Genomic DNA, 21,453 nt, shown 5'->3' on the forward strand with positions numbered 1-21,453 from the left:
TAAGTGGCGGAGGAGGTTGGTGATGTTGGCAGGGGGTAAACCAAAGGGTAATTGCATGTTTCTTTCATTTTTAATAATGCATGTTAAGTCGTTCGTCTATGCCTTTGGAGTCTTGCCATTGTTTTGTGCTTTGCTTGCATTCTCAACATCTTAACAGGGAGCCCTTATCAAGGACCATTATGCAGATTTGGTAGAACCTGAGGAACTTGTTATTTAAGAATATGATAGTATGCATGATGATGTAGGTGAATAGAGTAGCTTTATCATGTGTAATACACAGATGGTTGAAATGTAAGTCAGAAATGTGCTTTCCCTGCACCACTGCCTTGAATTAGTTCTGCCTCGCTGGAGGAAGCTCACAGGCACAAGTCACACAACCTGCTTCCCATAAGCTCTGTCTGCACCATTAGGACTTGCTTCACAAAGACAGTGTGATATCACAGTAACACAGGGAGACTAAGGGCTTTTGCTGTGATATTTCTGACACTGAACTCTGGATCAACTAGTGAAACTTTTATTTATTTGTATACTGCCAAGCCAAGTGCTGCTTTGACTGCAATATCCACCAAACACGCAACCACTGACTAAAAATATCCTGTTTGTATGGAAGCATGTACAAAAAAAATGACAAAAAGACAAAACAAAATGTGGTGCAGTGTCATCAACAAACAAATCTATGGCACCTTGAACAGACCACAGATGATGTATAACTATCTTTGGAAAAAAAGTCCTACAGTATGAGAAGCGTTTCTCAGTGTAAAACCCATGCATAAGTCCAATTCATATTCACCAAATTAACTACACAGACATCCTTGAAAAGAATAGTGCAGAACCTGCAGAATGTGTACTGTAATAATCGTATTTACTGTAGTTGACCAAATAGTAGGCCTAAGCCTTTAATAAAAGAGAAACCAATATGGATATTATGCCTTTAATATTCCTCTGCTAAATAAGGCTCTTCTGCATTTTAAGGTGGAACGACAAATAATAATGATTCTTCTTTGGTAACGGCACCAAATTATTGCCATTTGATTGCAGTTTGTGACCAATAACAAGAACCAACTAGAAAAAGTGCTCCTCGGAGCACAAGTCAGGTAGGTTATTATGGCCTCCTGGTGGCGCTATAATAGGCCAATGTGAAAAGGGTGCCATTTCTTCTTAGGCCTTTCACGGCAATCGGACACTGCATTCATGATTTGAGGCATTTTGTTCAAAAAAAATTGGTTTGCTAAATTAGACCTGCTGGTGGCGCTATAACAGGCCAATGTGAAAATGGTGCCATTTCTTCCTCGGCCTAGTGGGAATGTGCGTGCAAAATTTCACGGAAATCGCACACTGCGTTCATGATTTGAGATTTTTTGTTGAAATAGGACCTATCCTGCAAACTTTGGAAGCCAATGTTAGCCAAATAGGATGGAATAGGAAATATCGGACGGATCCATCTTGATCACATGACTATGGAGATACTGTGGACCGATGTGTGTGTTTTTTGGACAGAATCTGAGTAAGAGCAAAAAAAATGTTTTACAAAGGTCAGCCTCCTGGTGGCGCTCTAAAAAGCATATGTGAAAAATGCAGGGCGAAGGTTTTTCTTTGGCTTCTGTGCATGCAAAGTTTCACACAGATAGGTGCAGTTATAGGTAAAAACGTGAATCGACCTGTTATAGCACCACCATGAGGCTGATTTGAAAGTTTTCAAGTGGAATTTCTTCCTGGGCCAAGTGGGAATCTCCATGGGAAAATTTCACGGAAATCCCATGCTGCGTTCATGATTTGAGGCATTTTGTTAAAAATGAACCAATGCTGCAAACTTTGGAAGACAATCTTAGGCAATCAGGATGGCATATGGAAAATCGGACAGATCCGTGTTGATCACATGACTATAGAGATACTGTGTACCGATTTGCGTGTTGTTTGGACAAAATCTGTAGGAGTATATCCAAAAATGTGTTTTGCAAACGTCGGCCTCATGGTGGCGCTATGACAGGCTGATCTGAAAAATGTGGGGCAGAGGTTCTGATGTGGCATCCAGGGAGTGTGTGTGCGCGCAGTTTCACAGCGACATGGCCAACGGTGGCGGAGATTAGCTGCTCGCAGACAGAAGGACGGACACACGGAAGGACGGACAGACGGATGGCAAAACATACTCTCGCGCCATGCCGATAGCAGTTCATTAACACTACATGATAATACAATGACATCCCTTGCCTATTTTCAGGCTATACAATTGTCCTTCTAATAGTGACATGCTTTTTTCTTTTTTTCTTTTCCCCCCCCTAAAGTAGGCTAATAATCATATTCTAACAGTCCAGTTTAATGTCCTCCTGAGAACTGGCTGGAAGATCACATATAATAGTGCAGTCACCTAAGTGGCTGCAGTGGTGGCAGTAAAGTGAACGTTCTAAAGTGCAGTACTGTATAAAACTGAAAAATAACAGTCGAAGAAAAAACAGAAATGGCACTATGAAATGTGAATGAATCTGCTTTACAAAGTACTAAAATAAAAAATCCATCTGATCAAAAGATAAGATAATTGAACTGAGGCATCTCTGCATAACATGGTAAAATTGTTTTTCAAAACGGTAGAGGTGGGTGTTAAAATGAAGAAGCTTGATGTGTTTGGAAGGGACATCCTCGCCTCCTCTAGGGGATACATGTTTTGAGCATCTATTTGCCGAAGGATTTAACTGAGTCCAAACTCCACACACCACACTCCAAAGCCTTGACACCACAGCTGTCATTTGGGACTTTACTTCATGACCACATGCTGCAAGGATTTGCAAGTCCAAATGCAATGTATTAAAATCTCCTGTGCAATGAATGTCAGTCAGTTAAAAGTACAGTCAAAGTAGGCAAAGTATGAGAAAGCATTGATTGATAGTTAATGCTATCCCTCCTCCTACTGCATTTTCTGTACGGTCATTTTGACACAGATGGTCTTACTCCATTCTAGTGACTAATGGTGGTTTAGTTGCTTCACTGACATTCATGATAGGTTAAAGTGCTTACAAGGACTTTGGAGTCTGGATGACAGAAATAGGCTGCCATGCTCAGTCTGACTGGGATTTGTCTAAACCTCTACTTATCCTACAGGAAAAATCTAGGTTTTTCAACAGACAAACTTACTTTCCAAATTTTGTCATATGACAGGTTCTGGGTTTCAGGCCTACTGCATTCAGTTAAAGGAGTAGTTCACCCCTAGCCTGGTTCCAGACGAATCTGCCATTGCAAAATTGCATTCCACGCGAGGCTAGTTCACCCCAAAAATGACTTATTTTCTATCAATTACACACACCATGAAGCCTTGAACTTTTAAATTTTTGTCGCATTCCTGAGCCAATAATTTGATGGCCGTGTCATCATCGTTCAACTCAGTAGAAGACTCTTTGAGTAGGAGACTTTGAGACTCCTCCAGTCATCAAATTATTGGCTTAGGAATGCTATAATAAAGTTCACAGTTTATCATATAAAGTGCAATCTGGGAACCCATCGCCAACTGAAAATGAAAAACAGCGCCCTCTGCTGTTTGTTCTATGTCTGTTGGCTCTGGGCGGACGATAACGTAACACCAGAGCACAAGGAAACCGGTGTTTGTGATGCGCCTTCAGCGCATCACAAACACCGGTTGGTGCGACTATGTTTTCATTCCCACTAACAATATTTCTACACGGAACACTAACACCACTTCTCCCAGAGAACATGGATCGTTTTGGTTATAAGCCCACTTGTTTCTATGATGAAAGAGTAAGTTAAAATGTGAATATATTTCCGTGGTTTTGTCTGCTCCGCGGACGCTATTGTTAAATTAGTTTCGGTTTGTTTCGAGGGGGAAAGATCGACGGACATGTGAATCCCGCCCACTACATGTGATTGGGTAAAGCGCGGCCTACTTCCTGATCTGAATGCGCACTCGTTATGACGAACCTCCCCGACAGATTCCAACGCAGTGCAGAAGCTGTTCTTGAGAGATTATATAAAGTGCTATACCAAACAGTCTATTAAAGTGCATATTATGGCATACATTAACTATTTGAAACCATTTAGGTGACAGCAGGGCAAAGGTAACCTATAGAAAAAGACAAAAAGAAAGAAACAAAAATAACTATAAAAGTAAAAATACTTACCGGTAGATTTAGTTATTTTAGAGCCATTTTTTAAGAGTGTCAAAAAGAGCTGACACTTTTTTTTTGCTCTTCATTTTTTTTGCAAGTTCCAGACAGTGCGGGTCCTTTTCTTTGATGTCATTATCAGAGATCCCCTTCTGAATATATACACTTTTTGTCCTACGCACCTGTCACAAACCTTTGAGGTGTGCAACCTAGCCTTCTTCTAAAAAGTTAAGAGCTGTTTTAGAAGTGCTTAGAGAGACACTTGTTTTTATTTCCTCAGGCAAATCATTCCATTGCACTGCTGCGCTGTGCAAGAATCTATTCTTACCCATGAAGGTTGTTAAATTTACACGGAACAAAGTCTGTGTAATTGATAGATTTGGGTGAACTACTCCTTTAAAACAGGACAAATGCACAACTTGATGCAATTGATAGCATGTTAAGGGTCAGTGCCACGGTTTTGTACTTCCTCTGTTTTTCATTTGTCTATGGAGTCGACCGAGTCGGTTAAAATGTGTTACCACCCGATGTGGTTAAATGTGCGAGAATATATTGTCTGTATATTTTCTGTTTCTCATTGAATGCTGCAAGGTTCACTGGAAAACGGAGAATATAAACAGACTGGACATTTGTGGTATCAAGACCATACTGTAGCTACCTCCCTTCATATTAACATTAATTTTGAATCGTGTCGCTCAAAATAATATGTGTGTATTTATATATCACACTAGATGTGAATGCACCTCAATAACCAGGAAATGCATAGTGAAGAGAATGTGGAACTTCTTGATAATCTATGCATGTAATATATGCAGCACATGTAAAAATACATGTGCTGCAGCTATTGTCTTAGTTTCACCAGCACACTTTTGTGAAGCAAAACACTATTTTTATTTGCAAAGAGTAGTGAGTATGCTCTGGTGAAACAGAAAGTGGGCGGTCCTTTGGCCCCAACCTGGAATTCTTAATAAAATGTACCTTAAGCCCAGTCCACACCAATGATTGGCAACACAACACATTGCAACTGCAACCACTTGCAACCACTTGCAACAGAATCCCCAAACTGCACCAATCGGGTCAATTCAGACCGCTGCAACTGGTTGCAAGTTGCAACTCGTTGATGTGCACTGGGCTTATTAGATGAATGAAAAAGCTAAATGAAAAAAATAAACAATAAAGACGATTAATGAAACAAATATAGTACAGAATACAAACCACAAATGAGAAATTAAATACATTAAAAGCAAGTCTACAAAAATAAGGTTTTAATTTTTGACATAAAAGATGAGAGAGATTTAGCCATTGGGACAGAACAAAGAAGGCCACACTTTGAGGTGCTTTGAACGTGCTGTGTTTATGGGTCCTACTTCTAAATGTGATATATACTGTGTATATGCATATAAGCATATTTTTAGCATAAAGTGTACAGTGTGTACATTTATACAGGGTTCCGGACTAACTTTTAAGTTGGTTGCACTGGTGCGGCAACCTTTTCATATAAGTGCACCAGCATATCATTTAGATGCACCCACACATACAGTACATACACAAATGTAAGCTAAATGAATATACAGTAAGATGCACTGGTGCAAACAATGAAAGTTTTTAGTTGCACTGGAGAGAGTTGTGGGTGCACTCTGGAGCCCTGTTTATGTGTGCATGTGTTTGTGTGTGCAATCTTCAGTAAACTGTGTGTGGGATGTGTTTAAATAATATAGTACATGTGTGATGGATGCTATGTGTGTTTGTGTGTGAGACGGCCGGTATGGAGAATCATCTTCTTGCCTCTCCTTTGCAGGGAGTGCATACCGAGAGTGCATGGACAATGGGACATGGGCAATGAGGAGCAATTACTCCAGCTGTGAACCCATTTTGGAGGAAAAGGTTAGTATCCAGAAGTAACCCTGCTACATGTATTTCCTCCATTCTGTACTATATGTAGAGTACTGTAATCTGTTAGCAGCAAGAGACATGCTCACCATATTTACTCATCATTATGATAATGGTATGCGATTAAAAAATCACATAATCACATAATGCAAATCAAATTAATGTGATGTTCTAATTGCATAAGATTAGAACAGCTTTTCCTACTCATGCATAGTGCAGTTGAACACTAAATGTTTTGCACTTTGTCTGTGCGACATCACAAATAATACATTATCTTCCATTTAAACAGTTACATATACAGTACTAATCATAGGCGAGACTCCCATATTGTATGTAATGAGTTTTGGCCTGATTACCTCACATCATGGCCCCTGATTATGTGGCTCATGCTCTATTTCCATCTAATTTTAAGCCGAGACGTCTAAAGTGTGTCAATGACAGATTCCTTTTTGCACTACCATTTTACCTGCTGTCTCCCTTGATGGGACAGTATACTGTATACTCATGAAAACAAATTATGCATATTCAGCATACGACAGGCAGACATAAGATAGATCAAAAGCTAGGTAGGTACTGCAGATGGATAGATATATAGTACAGTAGATAGACAGACAGACAGACAGACAGACAGACAGACAGATAGAGATCTTTCCCTTTAGTTATTAATGCACATAATGTACACCATTACCCATGCACATTGCATTAAGTTGGTGTGTGTTTTATTTCATGTCCATTCCATGTAATGAAATGATTCATATTGCCCCTACAGAGGAAGTATCCCATGCATTATAAAGTAGCACTGATCATCAACTACCTTGGCCACTGCATATCTGTGGGAGCTTTGGTCGTGGCCTTCGTTCTCTTCTTGTGCTTAAGGCAAGTACAGAAATAGTTCCCTTCTAAATGTATCTTATACACATGTGGCCTCTTACAAATCAATCACAGAAAATCATGTAATGCCTTGGACAGCTGCTGTGCGTATCATTAACTCGTTTATGTCAGATGAATATAGCCCCCCCCCCCCCCCCCGCCTTCCAGTTCAACACTATGAGAGCAATCCATACTAAGAGATCCAGTACATATGCCTACTGTGTGTTTCAAAATCATGTTTAACCAACATGACTCCTTTCCATTTCTTGTTTGCACACCCACATGCACTCACACACGCACGCACGTACGCCTGCACGCACGCACTCACTCACACACACGCACGCTTGCACGCTCGCTCGCACGCACGCACGCACGCACGCACGCACGCACGCACGCACACACACACACACACACACAAACTATTTCCGGGAGGGATTAAGGCGGATAAGCAGTAAATGTGCTACATACAATGCAGAATGCACCACGGCTCTCATGGCTCAATTTATACTTGGTTGTGCATCGTGTCTCACACTTATCTCACTCTGTTATGAGTTTGGGGATCAGAAATGTTGTGGTGAGAGACACCGGCACACAACTACGTATAAATCAGCCCTCATGTATTGTACAGCAGTGGTTCTCAAAGTGGGATCTGGGGACCCATTATTTATTCTCTTCTGGGGATCCCTGGCACAAGATCCTTTCAAATGGGGGTCTGCAGCCAAATACACAGTGTATCAAATTTGGGGGTCATTGACATGAAGAACCACTGCTGTGCCGTACACTGATCAGTGTTGGTAGTAATCCATCATGTACTGTAGGCTAAACACATGATGTACAGTATGAGTATGACATACATACAGTAGGAGCAAAAAGAATGCCCTATGAATGTCTATTGTGGCATTCTTCTCTGTTCTATTCAGCCTTCCCTTTTCCATCTCATATTTCCCTAATCCCTTTGTGCTTCAGTGTGAAAGTAATGCAAAAGTAATATAACACATTTCTTGGCACAGAAAGTAATATTGTAAGTGATATGTAATACACTATATTATAGCACATTTTGAAAGTAACTCCCCCACACCGTGAATGAGCTTATGCTAATAAATAATTTTGACATCTCCTCCACTTGACTTTCACTACAGAAGCATACGATGTCTTCGAAACGTCATCCACTGGAACCTAATCACCACCTTCATTTTAAGGAACGTTATGTGGTTTCTGCTTCAGTTGATTGACCACAACATCCATGAGAGCAATGAGGTAACAATCATGATCTATAAGTGCTGTATGCACATATTAAAGTCAGTGTCACATTCTTCTAGTATTTTGTTCACTCAGAGTCAGAATTGAATGAGTATCAGTTATCCCACGGTAAATGTGACAATAAACACCTTGAGCCTTTGGAGAAATGAAAATAATACTTGTTTTAGCTTCAACCTTGAGTGACTAAAATACCCTTTCTCTTTCAGCCCTGGTGTCGCTTAATTACCACAATATACAACTATTTTGTGGTGACTAACTTTTTCTGGATGTTTGTTGAAGGATGCTACCTTCATACTGCCATTGTGATGACTTATTCAACTGGCAAGCTTAGAAAGTGGGTCTTTCTTTTCATTGGCTGGTGTAAGTACATTTATGTTCACAATGCAGAGCTTGAGTTAGAAATGCTTTCATAATCATAAGCCTTCTCTTGCTGGCCAATTGTCACACTGTTATTGGTCATTTCAAAAGCCATTATTCTTTCTGGTTCCAGTTAGTTAGACATTTTCCCACTTTTTAAGATACCAGGGTGTAATTTGGGGGTGATAGGTTGTGAATTGAAAATGTTGAACTCGTCACATGTCCACCAAAACAGGCAAAGGAATTATTGTTGAGATTGAAAACAAAATTATGTGTCAGCTGCCTACACTTGCTACAGAAAACGAAATTACCAGTCAGCTGCCTACACTTGCTACAGATGCCTGTTCAGTTTGTATTTCCCTCCAACTCCAAAACAACATTATTCCATGCTCCATCATGAGCTTGAATGCTTCAAATACACATCAGTTCGTTAACACAGTGATTCTCAAGCATTTTAATTTGAAGGATGGCCAAATTGATGTGCATTTGGCTGCCGACCACCATTTGAAAAGATTTTGAGCCAAGAGACGATAAGAGACGATTTTGTCAACATTTTGTCAACATCTTTCGTAAATAGCAGATGTACAAACAAGCTCACGTGTTGCGATGAGACACGTTCAGAGCTTACAGACCGGCTATTTTTGAATAGTCAAAAAACAAAAGAGGGCTCAAGTGTTAAAAAACTGTTCCTTATTTTGCTGGGGACCTCTTGGAACCCCCTCATGGACCCCTGATGGTCCCCCGCACCTCACTTTGAGAACCACTGGTTTAAAGGATTGTAGGAGTGGGATGGGCAGCAGTGAAGCGTGGACGATGGTCATGTTTGTGGTTATGCATGACTTCCACACTGTGATAGAACGAGCACTGGGGAAAAAATATGTGGGTCATGTTAAAGTGACTCACACCAAACATCTTCAGAATGAATTGCTCTGAATGGAAAACTCATATTGTCCCTAAAATGGAAATAACCACATTACTTTATATCAATTTATGGTCCAATCATGACTGGCCTTAACGGTTTTCTTTATTATGTTATGTATTATACACACATTGCAAGATGTAAGACTTGTATGAAGTAAGCAAACATGTAAGATGCAAGATAAGGGAAGTAGAAGGGAACACAATAGCTGACACATCACACAAAAGGATTGTTTATTTTGTGTAATTAATTGGCATTAATTCAAACTATTGTTTGTGTCATGAGTACATCCACCCAAAACGCGAATTATTACGTGACGATAAAGCGACATCTTTTAAAACATTTTTTTTACTGTGATTAAAAGCATCAACCTGTATGCATGAGGCATCAACTATATGAATAGTTTGATGTGAAATATTCGGCGATGCATTACCGCATCGTTTATTCGTCACCTTTATTATGAAGCTGCATAAATATTCTTATGTTCATGCTATTCTAGATTTTGATATCTTGGGTGACACCACCTTTAATGAGAATTGAGAACAGTGTCCATTCTTATATCACTCCTTTGTGATTGCTAATTATTATCTATCAGGACATGAAAGAAGTGGAACAGTTTAAATCTGTATAACACTAGGGAACTGATGATAGCCACTACTATGATTGGACCTCAGGTAGCCTCACTGTGATTGAAGTGTGCTGTATTTAAGAGGTGGGCAGGAACACACTACAAATGATGCGTAAGAAAAATAGAAGCAGATTTTCATTTCAAAACATTTTTATTTTATTTGTATTTCTTTATGATTAGTACTTAAAGGTAGGGTAAGTGATATTTTTTGGTTAAAACAAAAAGTATTTTGTTAAAAGGTTAAAGCACTATATTCTGATAGTAATCATTGCTATAGAGTGTTTGTTCAGTAACAGGAGTCTCCCCGTCTCTCCAGCTCTTTAATAAACAGAAAATACATTTTCCGGTAGGTGTCAAAATCTCAGCCAATCAGGAGAAAATACCCATTTTTAGGCTTCATTTTTATAGTGTTCCAGTTCCAATTTTGCCTGCTCATTTCTTAGTGTCATCACTTCCAATTTCACTTCAATCACTTCTACAATTCACACAATCTATATCCTGATTGAGTTCTCTATCCTGATTGGATAAAAATGCATTTGCTGTTTTATAAAGAGCTGGAGAGACAAGGAGACTCCTTTTACTGAACAAACACTCTATAGCAATGAGTACTATCAGAATATAGAGCTATTTAACACTTATTTTAACCAAAGAAAATCACTTACCCTGCCTTTAATCAATTTTCTCCGGTATAACAACATACAAATACATCAACATCATCAAATAACAGACACGTAAAATAAAATACACACATCAAACAAAACACACACACAATAATAAAAAAAAAAAAAAAGTAAAGAGAAGCATACAGAATTCCACCTCAGCCAAAACCCCAGACAATAAGTTATCTAATAAATCATTTCCAGTAGATATAGCTTACTTAGAGCTGGAAACTTGTCCATCCTGTTAAGCAACCTGTATGACAGACGCTTGTAAGCGGCCAGTTGTCCAAGAGAGGTGAACCACAAGGACGGTGCAGGTGCACATGAGGCTTTCCAGTCCTTGACCAAAAGCCTCCTACCTAACATGAGGGCAGTCTGCAGTCCATTCAGCTGAAGGAGGAGAAACATTCCTTAAAGTGGCAGGGTCCCCCAGAATAAACAGTCTGGGGGAGAAGGGGATGTCCAGGCCTGTTATCCTCTCCAATCTGTAGGGATTTTTGGACAGCTTCAGAGCATATGCACCAATGTATCATCCCTGTCCTGACACCTCCAACACTCAGGCCCTTCAGTCAGGCCCACTCTAAACAGTCTTGATGGCATCCAGTATATTCTATTTATGTTTTAAATTTGTACGCAGTTCTCTTGGCATTTTCTTCCCATTCCTGAGAATTTTAACCCATTCCCCATCTGAAAATGATACCTCTAAATCCCTTTCCCATGGTATCTTTGTCGCGAATATACTCGAGTGCCCCCCCCTTTATACAGGGGGGGCTGATGTGATAGAGCCAAAGGTCCTCACCAAAAGGTGTCTCAATTGTAAGTATTGTCAAAAGTGATTATGTGGTACACCAAACTCCGTTCTTAATTTAACAAATGATTTTAGTTTGTTTCCTTGGTATAGGTCTCCCAAAACTGTGATTCCCCTTTGAAACCATGAATTCCAAAGGAAAGGCTTTTTGTCTATGCAAAGCTTGGGATTATGCCAAACTCCTGCAGACCAATGGAGAAAGGGATTAAATTTGAACATACGAGCTATTTTCTTCCAAACCCAGTGAATATGAGACACAATTGGATGTGATTGAAGTGAGTCCAACTTGGTTGAAAGACAGTTGATAGGCATAAGAGGTGAAGTAGCAGAGCTTCGTGAGCATGTTTAATCTTATTGTTTTTTGTTAAAACCATCTAAAATCACATGGCTCTAAAAAATGTGGTAAAATTGCATCCTTAATTGGTTCAATTTAGTGGGTTGGAGTTGGGTTACATTTTTCATTTAATATATTGGTACTGATTGGTATTGGTATTGATTTTACTAAAGCAGTTGAGTCCAGATTGTGTACATAGACTGCCTTTACCCTACTTAGCTTAGAGCTGTTTCTGCTGCAAATTAATATTTTTGTGCAGATTAAATCCCTTTCAAAATGATATACAATAAATGATGTACGAGGTAATTCCTCTCTACAAAAATGTAAACTAATCCTATTCATTTCAGGCATTCCATGCCCTATCATTATTGCTTGGGCTATTGGCAAGCTATATTATGAGAATGAACAGTAAGCATTCACTCTAATTATTCATTGATATTCAACAATACAAATTCAACACAAAACCTGATGGGATTTTCACATAAAATTATTCTTTATGCCAACAGATGCTGGTTTGGCAAGGAGCCTGGAAAGTATATTGACTACATTTACCAAGGGCCAGTTATTCTTGTCCTTATGGTGAGCAATAACAGGGAAATTCAACTTTTTACTTATGTTTCACTTTACTGGGACACGCTGGTAGATGCAGGTGTCTGCTACACTCTGTAGTTACAATATCCCCTGTTTCCAGCTAGAGACCTGTGTTGCATTTTCCTCCCTCTCTATATATACTTTATCATCCCCACCCCCTACATTTGGTAAAGCATTCATTGATATCATAATGTACTGTGTCAGCATGTATCATAATAATTTACTTTGGGTTTATACATTGGAGAAAGCATTGATGAGACTTTTACTAACAAGTGCTATTCTGTACAGTTAAAACAGTTAAATGATTCTGTGGAAATGAGAAAATGTTTTATTATGTTTACTTTCTCATTGTGCACATGCCGGTCCCAGAATGGTAATAGATTGATGATTGATACCTTGCAAAGCCCTTCCCTTCAGTCAGAGCTGATCATGAATGCAGTTTGGTGTCTTCACTACCTAAAATTGCTGTCAGGTTCATTTAATTGCGAACTGTTAGAAATTAATCGAGAACTTTTTCTTTCTTTACCAGATCAATTTTGTGTTCCTCTTCAACATTGTACGAATTCTTATGACCAAACTGAGAGCTTCTACGACATCTGAAACAATACAGTACAGGTGGGTTCCTACTGCAGATGATTGCAGTACTTGTTTAATAAAAATGTCATAAATAAACAACTTTTTCCCCCAAATTGGTTCTGTCAAAGAAAAATCAGCCAGCAAATATAAGGGCCTTTATACACTACTACACCAAACAAACATTCATTTTGAATGCAGGTGAAGTTAAACCATTTTATATAAGGTGGCCCAATGCTCAATATATTAATTATACCTATTTTTGTTATAACATGCTACTATATTTGGGGATTTTTTTTTATTTCATTTGCATATGTTTTTCTTTCTTCTTTTTTCTTCTGTTCAACCATTTTCAACCTGGTGCTCCTATTTTGGGCATGTCATAATACAAGCTCACAAGCTGTAGATCAGCCATTTTCCATATTTGTTGTACAATGAAGTACTGTAGGGCTTAAAATTGATTTTTTTTATTGTTTGTTTTTTAAACCTGGGCCCTATTTTTGGATAATTTGGACCATAAATGAAGGGTAGCTGTGATTTTTTAAAAATTGTTCTTTCGCTCGCTTTAAAATGTTCCACTTTCCGGAGGGACAATCCGGTATTTCAAACTATGACCTTTCTTTCCAAATACAGGCTCACATTATTGTATTTGATTGAGAACATTGTTCCAGTTTTCTCTGGGCTTATCTGTCATTTTGACATTCCATGGGAATTGACTGTGTTGCTGGAAGGGGGTAGGGGTTCTGGGCAGAGGAGATAGTTTTTTTTATAAAAAAAAGGCATAGTTGGGCGCGCATACCACAGAGGCTGGTAATCCAGCTTGATGGTGTGTCGCAGGTTCGACTCCCGATCCCGATGACCTTTGCTGCGTGTCACCCCCCCCCATCTCTCTCCCCATGTCCTGTCAGCCTACTTTCCTATCAATAAAAGCAAAAAAAGTAAAATATCTTTTTAAAAAAAAGAAGAAAAAAAGGCGTAGTTTGCATCTGGCTTTGTCGAGCGTCTATAGACCATATTCACACGGCGGCCATATTGGAATTTAACATTGAAAGTGCCGCCACCCGGGGTGGCTACATTCATTGACTTCATAGAAACATGGCCGCCGTGTGAATATGGTCTATTGGCCGGTGTTCGGGGGAGAGAGGCCGGGCGGGGAGGATGATATTGTCATTGCAAGTAATCCTACGGAGCTGGTGGCGGCACCTGTCAGCATGGAGTGTTGGGCGGGAGGAGTAGGACGAATGGCTCTACGTCCTCCCGGTGGGGGCTCCTCAGTGGCAGGTGAGTCAGTAGGATACAACAGCAGTGACAACACACAAATTGTGTGTGGGGACTGGGAGGAATCAATTGGCACAACGACTAAAGAAAAAGGCATAAAAAGAAGGGGGAAAAAAGGAAAAAAGGCATAGTTTGAATCACTGGATGAATTATGGATTACTGGAATTACTGGAACGCCCGGAAGCAAACGAATGGACCAATTACAATCATTTTTTACGCCCAACCTCCGTTTGTGGTCCAAATGATCCAATAATATAGACCCAGTAGTAGTTTAGAGCAATTTACTGTTCAAATGCATTGCACAATAATATGTGAGTATACCTGACCAATAAACAGATTTTGATTAGGGCCATTGCTGATATTCTGGCTTCCAATTCAGACATCACAAACTACTGTAGTTGTATCTCCAGATAGGGCTGGGCAATATATCCATCCATATCAATATGGTGATATGAGATATCGTCTGGGATTTTCTCTGTCCTTCCATTCTCCACTTTGGCACCAAATAAGGTATCTCGATAATTACTGACAGGATTGACATGGACATTTCTGTGCACCTTCATAAACCCCAGAGGGTGTCCTCTACTGATTTTGACCTACACAGACCCGTGGTTGAAATGTCTCAACAGAAGAGTAGAGAGACCACCTCCAACCATTGCAGCTTTGTTAGTTATTGTGTTAACATACTCATATCATACAGATTGGTTAACCCATTAAGACCGGGAACACATCCGTGTCACTTTCAGATTTCTTTGGCTATTCAAAAAATAGCAGATATACAAGCTCATAGTGCGGCACCGAGTGCCACGCTATGAGCTTGTAGATCTGCAAAAAAAAAAATTAATCGTTGAAAATGTGTGCAAATCTTTGAATATATATTATATTATATTATATATATATATTATATATTTAAAGCGAACATTTTAACTCAAATCTTTGCTTCTGGGGATTCTACAAATGTCTTCTAAATCCTTTTTTTTGGGGGGGGGGGGGGGGGGGGAATTATGTTGCTATAATATCAGTGGTTCTCAAACTTTTTCATGTCAAGGAACAATTTGGCCGCGGACCCCCATCTCAAAATATGTTGTTCCAGGGACCCCCCAGAAGCAAAGATTTGAGTTAAAAATGTTTGCTTAAAAAATATATGTATTCAAATATTTGCACAAATTTTCACGATTAAAATAAAATAGCAGCTATGAGCTTGTAACGTATATCTACAATTTTTTAATAGCCGAAGTATAAAATAATGGTTAAAGTGGTTACACGGATGCGTTCCCGGTTTTAATGGGTAAAAAAATAAGTATTCATTAAAATAAGTCCCGGATTGTAGCTTTAAAAGCTCATTTTGAGAAATGACTTCACGATCAAGTGGATGATGGAATCCAAGCACATTTTCATCATTCACACTCAATGTTTTATATCTCTGTCTTCACAGAAAAGCAGTGAAAGCAACGTTGGTGTTACTACCCCTGTTGGGAATCACTTACATGCTCTTCTTTGTGAATCCAGGGGAGGATGACATTTCCCAAATAGTTTTCATCTATTTCAATTCCTTTTTGCAATCGTTTCAGGTGAGAGTAATGAAGGCTAAAGCAAATGCTAGATCTCAGGTTTCTTCGATCAAATGAATCTTAATATTTTTTTTACAATACTGTACATCATCCTTTTGTAGAGTTTCATCACTCAACCTTTCAGGTAATGAGCCCTCGAGAGGAAGAGCAATTTGTAATAGCATATCGTCACTGTCTTGTGGAAACCTTGTATGCCTAAAACTGTTACTTTTCAGAAAATAGGAAAAAGAGCCTGTGTTCCAGTGGATCCAATGTAGTTATTATTCAGTCACAGGCTCTCGTTAATATTGTTGATTGGTTCAACATTTATAAAAACACAGATAGGCCTACACTTAACCACATTTAACCAACATTTTCAGAAATAGCAAAGATAGCAAGTCTTCAAGCTTGTGTCGCATCGCAACAAGTTTGTAGATTGTTGCGATTGATAGCTATTTTTGAGTGACTATCTTGCATGATGAAGTAGGGCATTCATTAAAAAATGTAAAAACAAAACATAAAAGCTTGAAATATGGAGATACAAGGTTCCTGCCCGACAGCGATGATACTTGTCAGAACATACGGACTCGGCCGTCAGGCTAAGTGGAGACATGTGCGTCTGATCTCTGCTCTGTGGGTCAGGGTTTCCGCTAGACAATTTTTTAGACAGCCACCGTAACTGGCAAGATTACATTTTTCCGGCCAAAGGGTGAATTAATCGGCCATAATATAATAAATGTCACATGTGTGTTTGCAGATACATGCATGTGCAGTGAACCACCCAGCTGATCATTACACCTCGTTACGTTACTGCTTCTTTCCACTTATCTCAGATGCAATCTGTTCCTGCGTTTATAGTTTCCTGAAGCATATCTACTACATACATCATGGGTGTCCCTTACCAAAAAGAACAGAATAAAAGTCAGGAGGATGAATGTGATCTTGACTACTACAAGTGGTACAGTACGTACTACAGTATAAACAAACTATAGGCTGAGTATGTTTGGGGCTTTACCTCTCGTTCAACCTTAATGCGCAGTAACTTACAGTACATCATGTTTTGTTATGTGTATTTCATGATGGCAAGGAAGGTAGTCAACTGCAACGTGCCACCAAGTTATTCCACCGCTCCACCGCTCTCTCCATTGCAGTCACTTTGCTTTCTTGTATAATATCCATGACCCATATGAGTTGGGGTCCCTGTTTTATTATCGTCAATTGAGTCCGGGTTTTTCAATTGGGCCTACTCAGCGCTGATCAGGAGGAGAGATATGCGCTGTGCTGCTTAACTCGCCTGATGATTTTGGCTGATTCACCAATCAATGTAAGCTTAAAAAAACTTAAAATATGATGCTACTGTAATGGTTGTAAACCACATATTGTAGGGTTGCTTTATCCAAATAATAATAATAATAATAAAATAGTATTTTCCCAACCTGCCACGGTGGCCGGCGATGTTCATATTTAATGGTCGATTAAGATTTGAATCTGTCAATGACCGGCATATATCGTTTAACGGAAACTGTGGGTATTCTATCTTCCATTGTAAAAACTGCACAGCAAAACCCTGATAATTAATTTGACTTCTTATTGTCACTGTATTGTGTCTTATTTTTAGGGCTTCTTCGTGTCAGTATTTTACTGCTTCCTCAATGGAGAGGTGAGTCGATCAGCATCAAACTTTGCATGCCCACTCCCAGTAGGCCAAGGAAGACACTGCACCCCCAATTTTTCAAATTGGCCTCATGGTAGCTCTACTTTTTAACTATTTAAACGTAGGTCATACAATGAAAACAACATTCTCCTCTGGCTTTCCACTGGATTTCCCCCTGCTTCCTTGGGATAGGCCAGGCCCATTTCTACTGAACTAGATATTCTGCCATTTTGTCACTAAAACCGAAAAGTTGGTACACATATCTCTGGAGTCATGTTAAATGGTGCCTTTATATACCTGTATGCTTTATACAAATCGCTTTACAATGGGAATTATATTCACACACACACACACACGCACACGCATGCACTCACGCAAGCACGCGTGTGCGCGCACACACACTCACACAACTTCTCATTCATCTTTTAGGTGCGCTCTGCCACAAGAAAAAGGTGGCATCGCTGGCAAGACAATCACATGCTTCGAGTGCGAGTGGCACGAGCCATGTCCATCCCTACATCACCCACAAGGCTTAGCTTCCACAGCATCAAACAGACGACAGCTATGTGAGGAGAGGAACGCACACAGAACCTTCATGCCCATGTGGAAGGAAACAGATGAGTGCATACAAAGGCATTGGACCTTCACGTTACTTCATTGTTTTGTCAAGTACAAACAGCAAAGTGATTTGTACAGAAGTCTGATTTCCAGAGATCACAGTAAAGTTTATGTCTCCAGTATGACGTACAGTACGAGACTGGATGATTTGTATGTGTTTGTTGGAGCAGACGGATTTCTCACATGGATTCATACTGTAGAGTGGCTTTGGAGAGAGCCTTATACAAGACCACACTTTTGTTATTATTACTATGGTACGGCCCATATTACAAAAATGACCTTGTTAAACTATTAGCCTTTACATTGTACAGCTGTCTGCTCCATAATTATGAATAGGATCCATGTAATATGGTGGGAGCATGTAACCATAATGAAGTCATGCGATGGGAGAAAAAGTTTGTGCAACTTGACATTGAAATGTCTAACATTAGAAATGTTCACATTAATATGTTTAATTTAATTCAGGAAGCAGATGTTGAAATGAACACTAGAGCTCAGAAACTCTGTGTCAGGTAGGCCTGCAGTAAATTGCAACAACACACTCGCTTGTTTATTAGGGTCGTACCGCAAATGATAAAACAATGTCTTGGTTATTTTCAGACATGTTACTTTTGGATTTAACTTAATTAAAACTTAACTTAATTCTCAAGTCATGATCTTTGCATAACATGCACGGCTATGTTGTTTTACCTCTAGCCAAATATAACTCCCGGTGATCTTTTTTTCCTGATTAATTTTATGTTGCTTTAGGCTACTTTATTGTTTCCGACAGTGTGAATTAAAAGTCATGGGTTCTACCTTGTATTTATCAGCCATTTTAGAGTGAAATTGGGCCACTTCCTCAAGTCCCTCACAGGTTTTACCAATCAAGGTTGTGTTCCATTCTGGTCAAACAGAGTTATGGTGCTGCTATTGTGCATTTTGGAAAGGCTCTGCTACTTTAAATGGAACACAGCCTTAATTAGTACAGTATCATTGGTAACACCTGTGAAGTAAGTATAGAAGTAGCCCAATTTCTTGCCAATATGGCTGCTGTGCATAGAGCATTTAGCGTTTATAGTTAGGCTACTGTACAGAACGTGCTACAGTAAAATACATTCTTCAATAATTATTTATTGTCAACTGTTTTTGTATTTTGTACAAAATACTGTGGTACAACATGCAGTATGACTTGCTTTTGTGTTGCTGTACTGATGTCGACCATTAAAACTGCAATCCATAACTTATTTTTGTGAACAAAATGTTATTTTGACCAAACTGTATGGTAGAGTACATGTTGTATAATACATTATACAGCTAGTTGGTCTCTCTGCTATTCAATTGAAACATGTACTGTATTTCCAGTGGTAGGATAGGACCACTACTGGTTGACAAGAGGTATTGCATGAAGCTCAAAGCGCAATAAATCCTCTGCTCAAACCGGATTTCTGTCTTAGCTCAACTGTGCAGGGGACCAGGGTACGAATCACGGGTAGGACATAAAAGTTATGGATTGCAGCTTTAACAACAGTGGGTTCAAGTCTTGACTGTCAATGTGTTTAGATGTGAAATATTTTATACATACACCACTGTACCACGCTCCCATGATGTTTTAACCTTGTCATGGGAAAACAAGCTAAACCAGAATATGTGTGAAAGGTCTGTGAAATAATCTCAGATACTGTAGTAACAGAAAAAAAATTATTCGCCAAAGAGACAAACCATGTTTACCTGCGTAGTTTACTGTTTCCACTGCACTTCGGAGACCAAATCTTAACATAATTTTATAAATCCTCCCCACGCTGAAATGCATATTTGTGTGATGTCAAATTTGATAATTTATTGTACATAGATACATTTGACCTATAATGATTTTCTTGAAACTCTTTTGTTACACCACCCATGTTGCCTTATAAATAAGTGGAAAATGCATTGTTTTGTGGACAAGAAAATTATATCTCTGCAAATCACGTATTGGTTATGTGAGTGATATGTTTTTTTTTTATTGTACATGCACATGTTGAAAAAAAAGAAAAGATTTTCAGATTTAAAATAAAATAGATACTCTTCTATGTGTTTTAAAGGATTCCACAGCATCAGTATCCTATCCTTGTTGATGATGTGTTGAGGCCTAAGGATTGGACAGCTTGAGTTACACTGAGCTGTAGAACATTAGCCATGTATTGCACTAATGGGATGTGTTTGCCCGATGCACATCTAAGCTTTTTGTCTTCTGTTTCAAAGCATTGCATGACATGAGTATTGCCGTAAGCCTAATTTATACTTTGATGTACAACTGCATTGCTGGCCAAAAATTATGTAGGCCTAGCTGATATCTGGCGTGCGATACAGTCGTACAACAAAGTGTAATTTATCAGGTGATTATCTCTGTGATGGAAGTTTATAGTCGACTGTTGTTTTGATTTCTGCAGTGTGCAGTTCTTCTCCCAAACAATGTTTTAGTCATTGGAGTATTTTAAGACTGGCGAAGGAAAGCGTTCCTGCTTGGTTATGTAATATGCATGTGGAGTTTCACACGGCTCTTGCTAAAGGCTAGGCTAGGGTGAAGTGGAGCAGAAAATGCTTGCTATGCCCAGAGCCCTCCGGACTCTGTATGTATGAGATATACATCCCCTTACAATTAGCTGGGAACTCTGATGCAGCCCAATAAAGGCTTGTTGGGACAATTAATCCTTTTGATGCTTCAATGCTTGACAGTTGTATAAGGGGCAGACTGAAGATCTGATGTTTTGAAATCTACTCTGCTACAGGCAAAACTGCACATCTGCACTCCATCTCAGACTGTCTCCCTCTCAAGCTCCCTTGTAGGCCTATATTATGCTTAATTTCACCAGTCATTAATTTGCCCGCATTAACATGATTGGCATCAGAGCGAAGGGCTACATCTACAATCTAATAATGCTAGGTCATCTATAGCGGTACTAGTCCAAATGTTATTTCTTAAAGGTGATGTACAGTAAGTGATATGTTTTGTTAAAGTAACAATTCCAGCAGAAGGCCTCTCAGATGGCTCTGATGAGCGCATGAGGGAGCTGTTAGGTGTCAAGTGTCTTGCTCAAGGACACGTCAACATAACTGGGGTCAAACTGGCGGCCTTCCGATTCAGACAGCCAGTTGGCCCACTCATCTGCGGTCTAAATTCACTATAAATTAAGTTCACTATAAAAGCTACATTACAGGCCCTTCAACTTCCAACTTGCTCTGCATCTCAGAGGTGGGCTGTGGACAGAAACCTGCCTACCAGTGACATCATCAGTATGCAGTTTTTTTTTCATTTTTATTGAACAATGGATTCTATTTAAAGTGTTCCATAAATGCATCCATCCATCCATCCATCCATCCATCCATCCATCCA

At 39.3% G+C, this 21,453-nt stretch overlaps 1 protein-coding gene across 1 annotated transcript in view; it reads left to right on the forward strand.

Moving 5' to 3' along the window:
- The window catches only part of LOC308093711 (corticotropin-releasing factor receptor 2), a gene marked incomplete at both ends in the record, with an annotated part of 44,009 nt that extends 25,959 nt beyond the window's left edge, over positions 1-18,050 (forward strand). Inside the window, 10 exons of the mRNA XM_080440041.1 lie at positions 5,908-5,993; positions 6,769-6,875; positions 8,009-8,126; positions 8,336-8,489; positions 12,182-12,242; positions 12,341-12,413; positions 12,955-13,040; positions 15,712-15,847; positions 17,445-17,486; positions 17,910-18,050. Coding sequence (XP_080296167.1) covers positions 5,908-5,993; positions 6,769-6,875; positions 8,009-8,126; positions 8,336-8,489; positions 12,182-12,242; positions 12,341-12,413; positions 12,955-13,040; positions 15,712-15,847; positions 17,445-17,486; positions 17,910-18,050 — 1,004 coding nt within the window. The remainder of the gene's footprint in view (positions 1-5,907; positions 5,994-6,768; positions 6,876-8,008; positions 8,127-8,335; positions 8,490-12,181; positions 12,243-12,340; positions 12,414-12,954; positions 13,041-15,711; positions 15,848-17,444; positions 17,487-17,909) is intronic.
- Between the last annotated feature and the right edge of the window lie 3,403 nt (positions 18,051-21,453).

The sequence above is a fragment of the Gymnoscopelus braueri genome, assembly GCF_963280865.1.
Source record: "Gymnoscopelus braueri genome assembly, chromosome: 10".
NCBI classification, from domain to species: Eukaryota; Metazoa; Chordata; class Actinopteri; order Myctophiformes; family Myctophidae; genus Gymnoscopelus; species Gymnoscopelus braueri.